The following is a 14,056-nucleotide window of genomic DNA, read 5'->3' as shown; positions in this document are numbered from 1 at the left end:
AAGTTAACTCTGGTGGACATTTGTATCCAAAGTTACTACCTAGCATAAGGGAGTCGCCATGGGCATCAACTCTTTAGAAGAAAAGTCCTCGACAACTCATCATCACCAATGTCTGGCTGATTCTTCATTACAGATCGATAAAACTCCTAATAATTAAGCAATCCAAACGCCCTAGTACGTAGGTATTGCAGGACAGCCGAAGACGGCCGTGGATCATGCATGCATCTCAGTAGTCGCCGGTGAGGAGCTTCCGGCCGACCTCGAAGGAGACGAACGCGTCGATGCAGGCGTACTTGATCTGCTCGTCGGAGAGGCGGTAGGCGTCCCACGGTCCCATCGTGATGCTGTGCGGCTTGTCGACGCTGGCCCCCATGACGGCGTCCGCGACGTCCCTGAGCCCGGCCTGGCGGAGCCACGGCTTGCCCATCTCGTCGGCCGCGAGGTGGCGCAGGTCGACGGTGTTGGCGACCCCAAGGCCGTGGTCGTTACTCAGGCGGTTGGCGTCGTCCTGCACGCCGATGCCGACGAAGCGGAAGTCCGGGTCGGCGAGGAAGGTGACGAGCGCCTGTGGGAAGTAGTCGGCGTGGAGGAGCTGGAAGATGAGGCAGCGGCGGCCGACGCAGAGCTGCTGGAGCGCGACGGGGTTCTGCGCGTGGCTGTAGCTGGGGCGCCACTCCACGTCCAGGCCCACGATGAGCTTGTGGTAGACCCAGCGGTAGACGTAGCGGATCTTGCGGAGCCAGGCGGCCACGGCGGCGCCGGAGGACGTGATGGTGGTGGTGATGACGTCGCCCTCGAAGTCCACGTCGCCGACCAACGTCTCGGTGGCCATCGCGATTTGTGTTCACGGCAGCTAGGTAGCACAAACACACAGAAAGAGATCTAATCTAAACAAGGCGTAAACCCAGCGAGCGGCGTCGCGAGAAGCGCCGTGTGTGATTAACTACTTGCCACAAATGGTCAAAGCAGTAGTTACCATGTGTGTTTACCTAGTTGCCACGTGTGGTCCAACCATAGTTGCCATGTATTGTTAATCACAGTGTCCATGTGTGTTTATCTGGTTGCCACGTACGCGCAACTGCAGTTGCCATGTAGCAAAGAATCACAATTGCCATGTGTGTGTACTGAGTTGCCACGTTCGCGTAACTGCAGTTGCCGTGTAGCAAAGAATTACAGTTGTCATGTGTGTGTTCCGAGTTGCCACATTCGCGTAACTGCAGTTGCCATCCACAAGGTAGGAGTGTCGTGTGGGCGAAAAGCAGTTCGCCCACACGCGCATGACCTAGGTGGTGGCTGTGTGGGCAAAAAGCAGTTCGCCAACACAACGCAGCTGGCAAACAGAGTGGTGCGGACGTGTGGGCAAACTCTTCAACGCCCACACACCAGCCCCGTCCTACGTGGCACACCAAATTCACCTTGAACGACGATCCAGACGTGTGGGCGAGTTGGGTAACGCCTACACGTGTGGGCGTTAGTGTTTTCGTTAAATTTACGGAATTGATAACGGCCGAACGTCAGATTTCTGACGTCCCGCGCCGAACGACCTTTTTATCGTCGGATCTAAGCACAAATCTTAAAGTGGAAGTTTACGGCCACGTCCGAGTGAAAGCGTTCGGTAAAAAAAATTCTCATCCCGAACGAATCCCACCGCCGCATCTCTATTCCCCTCCTTATCCATTCCTCTCAGGCCGCGCCCAACCACAGAGTGAGGCGGAGGCCGACCGCCGTAGGTCGCTGCGATGCTCGCCGGCGTGGAGCACCAGGCCGGCGCGCTCCGGGTCCGCGCGAGCGGCTTTAGCTGCCGTTGTGGGCGGAGGCTGAGGGCCGCGGCAGCCTCCACCGCTCCATGGACACGCCTCCATCCGTACGATCCTCGCCGTCGCCGAGCTGACCGTTGTCGCCGCCATCCGAAGCTTCCGTCCCCGAGCCGAGCTGCGTCTCCTCTGCCGCACACCTTCGCGTCCGTCGCGACGGCGCGGCCATTTTCAGGCGATAGCATCGCCCCTCGCCTCGGCGTCCACCTCGGTCGCGTCTTCTCCGAGCACGGCGTCCATGGGCGACGGGATCCTCCTCGTCTTCTCCGACTTATCGGACGCCGAGGAACTCATGCGCTGCGCGTTCACCCGGAGGCGACGGCGCCATCCTGCATGGCGGCACCCTCCACGGCCATGTCTTCTCCTTGCACGGCGACCAGGCGCTGCCCATGGGCAACGGGACCATCCTGCTCGTCTTCTCCGGCCACTCGGGCGTTCAAGAACTCGTCTGCTGCACATGACCTCTCGAAGGACAGGTTCAGTTTTATGTTACTAGCTCAAAACTGATGGTGATTCACCTTTTTTAGCTCAATCCATATGATGCAATTTTTGTATGATTCATTTTCTCAGCCATTCATGGATTGCAGAAACTTTTTTACTTTCATGTGATGTTAATTGACCAATTATGCATTGCATTTTTTTAGAAATTATAGTTGATGGAAAGGCAAAATATGTTTTTCCCATGCAAACACAAAATATGTTTTTGCCATGCAAACACAAAATATGTTGCCATGTTGCCTCAACTTTTGCTGTCCCCAATTTAAATTATTTCTTACCATGGCAAAATATCTAATATCTTGCCATGGAAACACAAAGTATGTTGCCATGTTGAAATCATGTTTTCATTGCCATGGAAATAGAACATAGTATTTTTTGCCATGTTTCTGAAGTTGTTAGTACTATTTCCATGGCAATTTTATAGATGTTGTTCTCAATAGAGTAAATTTTGCCATGGCAAATTAAACTAAAACTTGCCATGTGAATAAAAGTATTTTTGCCATGGCAAATTAAACTAAAACTTGCCGTGTGAATAAAAGTGTTTTTGCCATGGCAAATTAAACTAAAACTTGACATGTGCATAAAAGTATTTTTGCCATGGCAAAAATTAGAGTAAATTTTGCCATGGCAAATTAAACGAAAACTTGCCATGTGAATAAAAGTATTTTTGCCATGGCAAAAATAGAGTAAATTTTGCCACTGCAAATTAAAATAAAACTTGCCATGTGAATAGAAATATTTTTGCCATGGTAAAAATAGAGTAAATTTTGCCATGGCAAATTAAAGTAAAACTTGCCATGTGCATAAAAGTATTTTTGCCATGTAAAAAATTAGAGTAAATTTTGCCATGGCAAATTAAACTAAAACTTGCCGTGTGAATAGAAGTTGGCAAAAATAGAGTACATTTTTCCATGGTAAATTAAACTAAAATTTGCCATGTGCATAAAAGTATTTTTTGCAATGGCAAAAATAGAGTAAATTTTGCCATGGAAAATTAAACTTAGATTTCCCATGTGAATTAAAGTATTTTTGCCATAGAAAAATTGTGTAATTTTTGCTATGGGAATTTTCCAGTTTTTGATTTCCTAGTATGTGTGCAGTTGCTAGCTTTTTGAATACTTGGGTCTTTGTGCGTACGCTGTGCCTTTGTTAGCCCACTTTCTTTAAATTGCACGTATTGACAACTTGCTCGTGAATGAGGGGTTCGGGCTGGTGCGTTTCTGCACTGAATGATTCTGTTCGGTAGAGTGCTGTCCCAGATCCGAACGTTTCATTCGGTCTGGCGCTTGCCCAGGCCGAACGTTCGGTCCTTATCGAGGTCCTAAATTTATGAAGGAGTGGCTACCAGAGAGGGATTTTTGAAAGAGAGCACTGGGATGCCTTTTGGCTGGTAGTACTGGAGTTCTGCCTGTGTGGCAGTGGCAGAAGATGGAGACGATCTGACTATCATTTTATCCTAACTCGGCCTTTTATAGAAACCCTAAGTGAGGGACAACTTCTCACCCGTCGCCGCCGCCCCCGACCCCCCTTCCCCCTGCTTCCCCGCCGCTGCTGGAGGAGGCAAGCGAGCAAAGCTCGCCCGGCGAACAGCGGACGGCGGGCTCTCCCCCTCTCGTGTGGGGTCCGCTGGCCAAGGCGCGGTGGTGCCCATGGGAGCCCGGCGTGACGACGGAGATGGAACACTGGGGCGGCAGACCCAGGGGATCCGACGGCGGTTGTGCCACCACGGCTGCGAGGGTGGCGTGGGGGCCGACCATGGTGGTTGGTGGCGGCGGATCTAGGGTTCCCAGCCAAGGTATGTTCCCCTCCTACGGTAGTCCTAGGGTTCTTCTAGCGCCAAGACGGTGTTTTGCTTGATGTCGTTCCTCATTGATCTGGCCATTGAAGAGTCCTGGAAGGCTCCACCAGAGATCTCCATTGGGTGCTTGACGCGTGTATATTGCTGGATCGGGTGATATTCGGTCGTGTGCGCCCCTATTTCAGCCCATGTGGCTTCAGGAGAGCGTTGACGCGAAGCTTTGTTGGCTGTTGACATCATGGGACATGTCGATATTTCGATTTGCATGGTGAAGACAATGGCGGAGAACTTCATGGTCGCTAAGGTCTAAGGCCTAGTAATGGCGGATCGAGTCTTCGAGGCGATGAGGACTTTTCTTGGTGAATCTCGAGTCGTAGCAGTAGCATCGGAAAGTGGGGGCGGCAGCACAGGAGGAGTACAGAATCTTAGCTTTTAGGGTGTAAACCCAAGATTTGGCCTTAATTGGTTATGCCTGATAATGGCCTTATTGAAGGCATTGTTTTGAGAGCACATATTTTCTCGGGTGAAAACCTAAGATCTATGATCAAGCAACCAGGGCACTTGTGCACTGCTTCCTTCTTAGAGGCGTCGCTTTGGAGAATTTAGATTTCGGATGTTGTCTTGGTGGTGGTTCATGCTGCAGTTACAAGGAATTTATCACTGTAGTGGGATCTTTCATTTTTTTTTCTTCTCCTTTTTGATTTTGGGTTGTGTGCATTTGTAATGTCCTTAGGACATTTCGTTGTTGTAGAGGCTGGGTGTAATTTGCATCTCCGTGATATTAATATATTTCTTTTGTCGAAAAAAATATAACCTCCCTTATTTGTAATTTAGTGTCTGCTTGGTCTTCCAAAGTTGCGGCCCCTTGTGAGTTTCTTGGTTCTGCTTAGGCCTTGTACAATGGGAGATGCTTAGGGAGGTGCTTAGAAAAATAAACCGGGTTTTTCTGAAGCACCAGTGCCTATCTCTATAGAAGAGATGCTTAGTTAAGCGTCTATCCTGTATAAATAAGCACCGGTGCTTAAGGAAATCCTGGTGTATTTCTCTAAGCACCTCTTCTAAGCACCTCCCATTGTACAAGGCCTTAGAGCATCTCTAGCAGACCCCGCATAAGTGGTCAAACCCGCAAAATTTTTGTGTTTTACAGTTTTGGGCAAAAAAGTGTCCAGAACAAAAGCCGTAAAAGTGGTCCAACCCGTAAAAATTTTAAGGGCCACCGCAAATGCACACCCGAAACCCTTATCTTTGGAGGTTGGAAGGCCGAATTTAGAGGCCCCCGTATACCGATCAAACCTCGTCGGAGCAAACACGTCGCCGCGGAGTTTGCCGGAATCCGCCCTAAACTCGCCGGAATTCATCACCGCACATCGGAAAAGGCCGCTAGACGCTGCAATCGATCGCCGCTGGTTCGAATTGGACGAGCTCGACATCGTCGCGGCCTCCCATGACCTCAGCCTGGCCGCCGGAATCCTCCCGACGCGGCAGGCAAAGGGGAACGGCTCGCCTGGCAATAGAGCAAGGCGCAGACGACGGACGCGACGGGGCGTGGCCGGCAAGGCTGGGCGCGGACGACGGAGGCGATGGGGCGTGGCCGGCGAGGCTGGGCGCGACCGGTGCGGTGATGGGGCGCGACCAGTAAGGACGGGGCGCGACCGATGGGCGATGGGGCATGGGCGACGGGGCGCGGCCAACGGGGTTGGGCGTGGCCTGCGTGGCCGGCTGGAGGAAGGGGCGGCAACGGCCGGACTGGAGGAAGGAGCTCTTTATTCCAGTTTTACAGTATCTGTTCGGTCGCGTTAGTTTTCGACCTGCAAACACGATCTTCGTGAAACTGCAAATGTGTTTTGCGGGTCAAGTTTTTGCGGGGTCTGCTAGAGTTGCTCTTAGAAACAGTACACTCTATTGAAATCTCCCCTTTACTGAGTATCCAATCAGTTAAACACTTTGCATATTTTACATGCTGTTTTGTTCTTTCTTTTTTGCGACTGACATGCTGTTTTGTTCATGGTTAAGTTGACAAATGACTATACCTAAGCCCTGACATTTGTTCGAGTGCCTACATAAGTCTAAGAGCTTTTCCATTTTTCAGCTCATGAAAAGTAACACACCGATCTAGAACCAGCACACTCACCATCTGTATACTCAATTCTGTTCAAGTAACGTGTAAAGTTCTGTTAAGTGAAGTGTACCTGAGCTGATCTTTCCCATGGAAATAATAGTGTCCTTGAATGATGGCAACCTCCATGTGTTTCTGTTAACTCTCTTCTATATCAATGAAAGGCTGCGGTGTCAGCATTTTCATCAAAAAGATCTGGATATATTGGAGCTGAATCCCGTGATCTCGGTGTATTTTGTCAAAAAGATCTGGATTGGTCAAAAAGATATGGATATATTGGACCTGAAACCAATGTTAATTATGTGTTGGCGGCAACTGCAGCTTTCTATATCACCTGCTTCGCTGCGGACAAATGGGCTACCAAGAAAACGGATAAATGCAGGAGAAACCTCCTATGGGCTGGGGATGAGGAGGGGCATGGACGAAAATTCATGGTCTATTGGCGAAAGATCTAAGCACCAAAGAGGCATGGTGGTCTTGAGATCAAGGATATTTTGAGTTTTAGTCGCGCCCTGAGATTGTGTTGGTCGTCGTTTGAATGGAACTCAATGGATAGGCTGTCGAAAGGTACTCCGGTTCCTTGTGAAAAGATTGACAAGAGTCTGTTTGCAGTGTGCACCATGATTCCTCTTGGAAACAGTATGATGTCGAGGTTCTGGACAGACAAGTCGCTCCAAGGGAGGGCGCCGCATGCTCTCCCACTCGCTGTGTCTGCTCGCGTCATCAGTGGGCCGGCCCAGACAGGCGCACATTGTGGGAAGGGGATGATGTTTGTCGTAAGGAGCAGCGTATAGGGAGTCCCAAGAATCGGGAAGCTCCGCCTAACAAAAATTACATCCAACCAGCATGACATTTTTGCAATTCTAATAAACAAAGATCTAGGAAAACTTGATCTATTTAAAAAAATCAAAACGTACTTAATATTGGAGTAAATTTTGTGTAAATAAAAAAATGCTCAAGTACCTGGATATAAAATGTTCGTGTATATGATAATAAATCTTCGTCTTATATTTATAAAATGGTCATCCCATTTTTAAAACATGTTCATGTGTAGAAAACTAAGAAGAAGTATTTACTTTTTTTTAAGAATAGTTGCTTATACATTAAAAAAACAACTCCAATGTTAAGCCATCAGTCTTAGTGGATTTTAAATCCTGTTCTCTTATACCAAGAGAGAAATTAATGATACTATACAGATAAGTCATCATATATAAGATAGAATTTATTCATACTATACCAATTATTATCAATGCCTTAAACATAATATTGCCATGCGACATTTTTTAGCTAATCATTACAAGCGAGCAATTCTAGAGGGGGCACTAAAGTAACTTGCACGATTTGACAAGGCATTAATTTTTTTAGAAACTCGAGGAATGAACCATGCATCTTTAGAAGTGTAACTAAAATTGGATGTTTAGACAAGCCATAACTCCAAACATTAGTACTTAAGGGAGGAACCATACATCAATGCCAAGAAGTTTTTCCTATATATATGAACCATTCCTGGAGCAAGCATTTCATGGTCATACACTCATCAACCCCACTTACAACAGTACCACCCACTAATAACCTCTGGTCCTTGGTGATGATGACCAAGCACATGAGGAATAATGTGCAAGGACTTCTGCTACTTTCATTTCTTCTTGTGGTGTGTTTGACTTGTCTTGGATGCACATATGGTAATTAACAACTCAAAGTTTTTTCCCCGATATGTATAGATTGTTGATTTTGATTGTTTATATATTGAGATGATAAGTCTATTCTTTCTTTTATGTTATAATTAGGTGAAACCATAAAGACTAGCAACATGATGGCCAAAGTAAGTCATGTAACCAGACCCCCTTGTTATAAAGACGAGAAAGTCCTTGGACAATTCTGCTGTAAGATAGATAAGTTGTGTTGGCCAAATCTCGGAGAATGCTTCGTCAACTGTCCCTGCAAGATTAATTGCAAACGAGCAGCAGCAACAACACAGCAGTTCTATTAACTCTCCTATTTTCGATGGATAAATCTCAACCTTGTGGTTCTCAAAATAATGATGTGTTGATTAGATCATAAATTTGCTATGATTTTGAAATCAGGCGTGTTATTTTAATATTAATAAAACTTGTCGGTTGTCTGCGTAATTGTGTGGCTAGATTTGTCACCTACCATTTATAAATATTCAGTATTGGTTTATGTCCATGTTTTGATTGTCCTACTAGGTCTACTGATCGTGAACCTATGATGGATACTAGAAAAATATCGACTTTAATCTCCCTCTCTACTTGTTATTACGTTAACATCATTCACATACTTATTGTTGCATTGGATAGGTGAACGACAATTTTGGAATAGATTGTGAAGCATCCAACATAGTAATTTCAAATATGTCTAGTAAGTATTACCAACTCTATAGATCAAGCATGGTGTATACCATATTTAAATACATATGCTGTTGGGGAACGTAGCAGAAATTCAAAATTTTCCTACGTGTCACCAAGATCTATCTATGGAGAAACCAGCAACGAAGGGAAGGAGAGTGCATCTACATACCCTTGTAGATCGCTAAGCGGAAGCGTTCAAGAGAACGGGGTTGAAGGAGTCGTACTCGTCGTGATCCAAATCACCGGAGATCCTAGTGCCGAACGGACGGCACCTCCGCGTTCAACACACGTACAGCCCGGTGACGTCTCCCATGCCTTGATCCAGCAAGGAGAGAGGGAGAGGTTGAGGAAGACTCCGTCCAGCAGCAGCACGACGGCGTGGTGGTGGTGGAGGAGCGTGGCAATCCTGCAGGGCTTCGCCAAGCACCACGGGAGAGGAGAAGAACTTGGGAGAGGAGGAGGGCTGCGCCAGAACCTTGGTGCGGCTGCCCTCCCACCCCCCACATATATATAGGGGCAAGGGAGAGGGGGGCCGGCCCCCTCAGATCCCATCTGAGGAGGGGGCGGCGGCCAAGGGGGGTTGCCTTGCCCCCCAAGGCAAGGGGGCGCCCCCCCTTTAGGGTTCCCCCAAACCCTAGGCGCATGGGCCTTAGGGGGGGAGGCGCCCAGCACACTAAGGGGCTGGTCCCTCTCCACATACAGCCCATAGGGCCCTCCGTGGCAGGTGGACCCTCCCGATGGACCCCCGGAACCCCTCCGATGGTCCCGGTATAATACCGGCAACCCCCCGAATTATTCCGGTGACCGTATGATGACTTTCTATATATAAATCTTTACCTCCCGGTGGATCATCCGAGACTCCGAACAACATTCGGTAACCACATACAAACTTCCTTTATAACCCTAGCGTCATCGAACCTTAAGTGTGTAGACCCTACGGGTTCGGGAAGCATGCTGACATGACCGAGACGTTCTCCGGTCAATAACCAACAGCGAGATCTGGATACCCATGTTGGTTCCCACATGTTCCACGATGATCTCATCGGATGAACCACGATGTCAAGGACTTAATCAATCCCGTATACGATTCCCTTTGTCTAGCGGTATGATACTTGCCCGAGATTCGATCATCGGTATCCCGATACCTTGTTCAATCTCGTTACCGGCAAGTCTCTTTACTTGTTCCGTAACACATCATCCCGTGATCAACTCCTTGATCACATTGTGCACATTATGATGATGTCCTACCGAGTGGGCCCAGAGATACCTCTCGGTCACACGGAGTGAAAAATCCCAGTCTCGATTCGTGCCAACCCAACAGACACTTTCGGAGATACCCGTAGTGCACCTTTATAGCCACCCAGTTACGTTGTGACGTTTGGCACACACAAAGTATTCCTACGGTATCCGGGAGTTGCACATTCTCATGATCTAAGGAAATGATACTTGACATTAGAAAAGCTTTAGCATACGAACTACACGATCTTGTGCTATGCTTAGGATTGGGTCTTGTCCATCACATCATTCTCCTAATGATGTGATCCCGTTATCAACGACATCCAATGTCCATGGTCAGGAAACCGTAACCATCTATTGATCAACGAGCTAGTCAACTAGAGGCTTACTAGGGACATGGTGTTGTCTATGTATCCACACATGTATCTGAGTTTCCTATCAATACAATTCTAGCATGGATAATAAACGATTATCATGAACAAGGAAATATAATAACAACCAATTTATTATTGCCTCTAGGGCATATTTCCAACAGTCTCCCACTTGCACTAGAGTCAATAATCTAGTTCACATCGCCATGTGATTAACACTCACAGGTCACATCGCCATGTGACTAACACCAGAGAGTTTACTAGAGTCAGTAATCTAGTTCACATCACTATGTGATTAACAATCAATGAGTTTTGGGTTTGATCATGTTTCTTGTGAGAGAGGTTTTAGTCAACGGGTCTACAACATTCAGATCCGTATGTACTTTGCAAACTCTATGTCATCTCCTAGATGCAGCTACCACGCTCTATTTGGAGCTATTCCAAATAACTGTTCTACTATACGAATCCAGTTTACTACTCAGAATAATCTGGATTAGTGTCAAAGTTTGCATCGGCGTAACCCTTTACAACGAACTCTTTTACCACCTCCATAATCGAGAAAATTCCTTAGTCCATTAGTTACTAAGGATAACTTTGACCGTTGTGCTTGTTGAAAATATGCCCTAGAGGCAATAATAAAAGCATTATTATTATATTTCTTTGTTCATGATAATTGTATTTATTCATGCTATAATTGTATTATCCGGAAATCGTAATACATGTGTGAATAACAGACACCAACATGTCCCTAGTAAGCCTCTAGTTGACTAGCTCGTTGATCAACATATAGTCATGGTTTCCTGGCTATGGACATTGGATGTCATTGATAACGGGATCACATCATTAGGAGAATGATGTGATGGACAAGACCCAATCCTAAGCATAGCGCAAGATCGTGTAGTTCGTTTGCTAGAGCTTTTCCAATGTCAAGTATCTTTTCCTTTGACCATGAGATCGTGTAACTCCCGGATACCGTAGGAGTGCTTTGGGTGTACCAAACGTCACAACGTAACTGGGTGACTATAAAGGTGCACTACAGGTATCTCCGAAAGTGTCTGTTGGGTTGACACGGATCGAGACTGGGATTTGTCACTCCGTATGACGGAGAGGTATCACTGGGCCCACTCGGTAATGCATCATCATAATGAGCTCAAAGTGACCAAGTGTCTGGTCACGGGATCATGCATTACGGTACGAGTAAAGTGACTTGCCGGTAACGAGATTAAACGAGGTATTGGGATACCGACGATCGAATCTCGGGCAAGTAACATACCGATTGACAAAGAGAATTGCATACGGGGTTGCTTGAATCCTCGACATCGTGGTTCATCCGATGAGATCATCGTGGAGCATGTGGGAGCTAACATGGGTATCCAGATCCCACTGTTGGTTATTGACCGGAGAGTCGTCTCGGTCATGTCTACATGTCCCCCGAACCCGTAGGGTCTACACACTTAAGGTTCGGTGACGCTAGGGTTGTAGGGATATGTATATGCAGTAACCCGAATGTTGTTCGGAGTCCCGGATGAGATCCCGGACGTCACGAGGAGTTCCGGAATGGTTCGGAGGTAAATATTTATATATGGGAAGTCCTGTTTCGGCCATCGGGACAAGTTTCGGGGTAATCGGTATTGTACCGGGACCACCGGAAGGGTCCCGGGGGTCCACCGGGTGGGGACACCTGTCCTAGGGGGCCACATGGGCTGTAGGGGGTGCGCCTTGGCCTACATGGGCCAAGGGCACCATCCCCAAGAGGCCCATGCGCCTAGGGTTACAAGGGGAAAGAGTCCTAGGAGGGGAAGGCACCTCCTAGGTGCCTTGGGGGGGAGGGAAACCCCCCTTGGCCGCCGCCCCACCCTAGGAGATTGGATCTCCTAGGGCCGGCGCCCCCCCCCTTGGCCCTCCTATATATAGTGAGGGAAGGAGGGCTTTTCTCCCACGCCTTTGGTTGCCTCCTTCTCCCTCTCCAACACCTCCTCCTCTCCATAGCGCTTGGCGAAGCCCTGACGGAGTACTGCAGCTCCATCATCACCACGCCGTCGTGCTGCTGCTGGTGCCATCTCCCTCAACCTCTCCTTCCCCCTTGCTGGATCAAGAAGAAGGAGACGTGGCTGTTCCGTACGTGTGTTGAACGCGGAGGTGCCGTCCGTTCGGTGCTAGGATCTTCGGTGATTCGAATCACGTCGAGTACGACTCCCTCATCCATGTTCTTTGAACGCTTCCGCTCGCGATCTACAAGGTACGTAGATGCATCTAATCACTCGTTGCTAGATGAACTCCTAGATGGATCTTGGTGAAACCGTAGGAAATTTTTTTGTTTTTCTGCAACGTTCCCCAACAGTGGCATCATGAGCTAGGTCTATGCGTAGTTCTTCTTGCGCGAGTAGAACACAATTTGTTGTGGGCGTAGATGTTTTCAACTTTCTTGCCGCTACTAGTCTTATCTTGCTTCAACGGTATTGTGGGATGAAGCGGCCCGGACCAACCTTACACGTGCGCTTACGGCCGGGAAGAAGTCAAAGAATGGACCCAAGCCTGAGACGGAGTGCTTTTATTGCAAAGGGAAGGGTCACTAGAAACGGAACTGCCCCAAATACTTAGCGGACAAGAAGGCCGGCAGCGCCAAAGGTATATTTGATATACATGTAATTGATGTGTACCTTACCAGTACTCGTAGTGACTCCTGGGTATTTGATACCGGTGCCGTTGCTCATATTTGTAACTCACAGCAGGAGCTGCGGAATAAACGGAGACTGGCGAAGGACGAGGTGACGATGCGCGTCGGGAATGGTTCCAAGGTCGATGTGATCGCCGTCGGCACGCTACCTGTACATTTACCTACGGGATTAGTTATAAACCCCAATAATTGTTATTTAGTGCCAAGTTTGAGCTTGAACATTGTATCAGGATCTCGTTTAATACGAGATGGCTACTCATTTAAATCCGAGAATAATGGTTGTTTTATTTATATGAGAGATATGTTTTATGGTCATGCTCCGATGGTCAATGGTTTATTCTTAATGAATCTCGAGCGTAATGCTACACATATTTATAGTGTAAGTACCAAAAGATGTAAGGTTGATAATGATAGTCCCACATACTTGTGGCACTGCCGCCTTGGTCACATAGGTGTCAAACGCATGAAGAAGCTCCATGCAGATGGACTTTTAGAGTCTCTTGATTATGAATCATTTGACACGTGCGAGCCATGCCTCATGGGTAAGATGACCAAGACTCCGTTCTCAGGAACAATGGAGCGAGCAACCAACTTATTGGAAATCATACATACTGATGTGTGCGGTCCAATGAGTGTTGAGGCTCGCGGTGGCTATCGTTATGTTCTCACCCTCACTGATGACTTGAGTAGATATGGGTATGTCTACTTAATGAAACACAAGTCTGAAACCTTTGAAAAGTTCAAGGAATTTCAGAGTGAGGTTGAGAATCAACGTGACAGGAAAATCAAGTTTCTACGATCAGATCGTGGAGGAGAATACTTGAGTCGCGAATTTGACACACACTTAAGGAAATGTGGAATAGTTTCACAACTCACGCCGCCTGGAACACATCAGCGTAACGGTGTGTCCGAACGTCGTAATCGCACTCTATTGGATATGGTGCGGTCTATGATGTCTCTTACCGATTTACCGCTATCATTTTAGGGATACGCTCTAGAGACAGCTACATTCACTTTAAATAGGGCTCCGTCTAAATCCGTTGAGACGACACCGTATGAATTATGGTTTGGCAAGAAACCTAAGCTGTCGTTTCTAAAAGTTTGGGGATGCGATGCTTATGTCAAGAAACTTCAACCTGAAAAGCTCGAACCCAAGTCAGAAAAATGCGTCTTCATA

The 14,056-nt window shown here is 47.5% G+C and overlaps 1 protein-coding gene across 1 annotated transcript; it reads right to left on the bottom strand.

The window, feature by feature from the left end:
• Positions 1–226: 226 nt before the first annotated feature.
• LOC123106283 (Werner Syndrome-like exonuclease) lies at positions 227–866 on the bottom strand. Its single transcript, XM_044528489.1, has one exon. The coding sequence runs from the start codon at positions 830–832 to the stop codon at positions 227–229; it is 606 nt and encodes a 201-aa protein (XP_044384424.1). The 5' UTR covers positions 833–866.
• Positions 867–14,056: the final 13,190 nt, after the last annotated feature.

This window comes from Triticum aestivum, chromosome 5A (genome assembly GCF_018294505.1).
Source record: "Triticum aestivum cultivar Chinese Spring chromosome 5A, IWGSC CS RefSeq v2.1, whole genome shotgun sequence".
Lineage (NCBI taxonomy): Eukaryota > Viridiplantae > Streptophyta > Magnoliopsida > Poales > Poaceae > Triticum > Triticum aestivum.
Note: the sequence above shows the minus strand (reverse complement) of the source record. Positions and strands in the feature narration are given on the sequence as shown.

What these genes read in the sequence shown, in the direction of transcription:
- LOC123106283 (XM_044528489.1), bottom strand. Translation starts at nt 832, where the DNA reads ATGGCCACCGAGACGTTGGTCGGCGACGTGGACTTCGAGGGCGACGTC.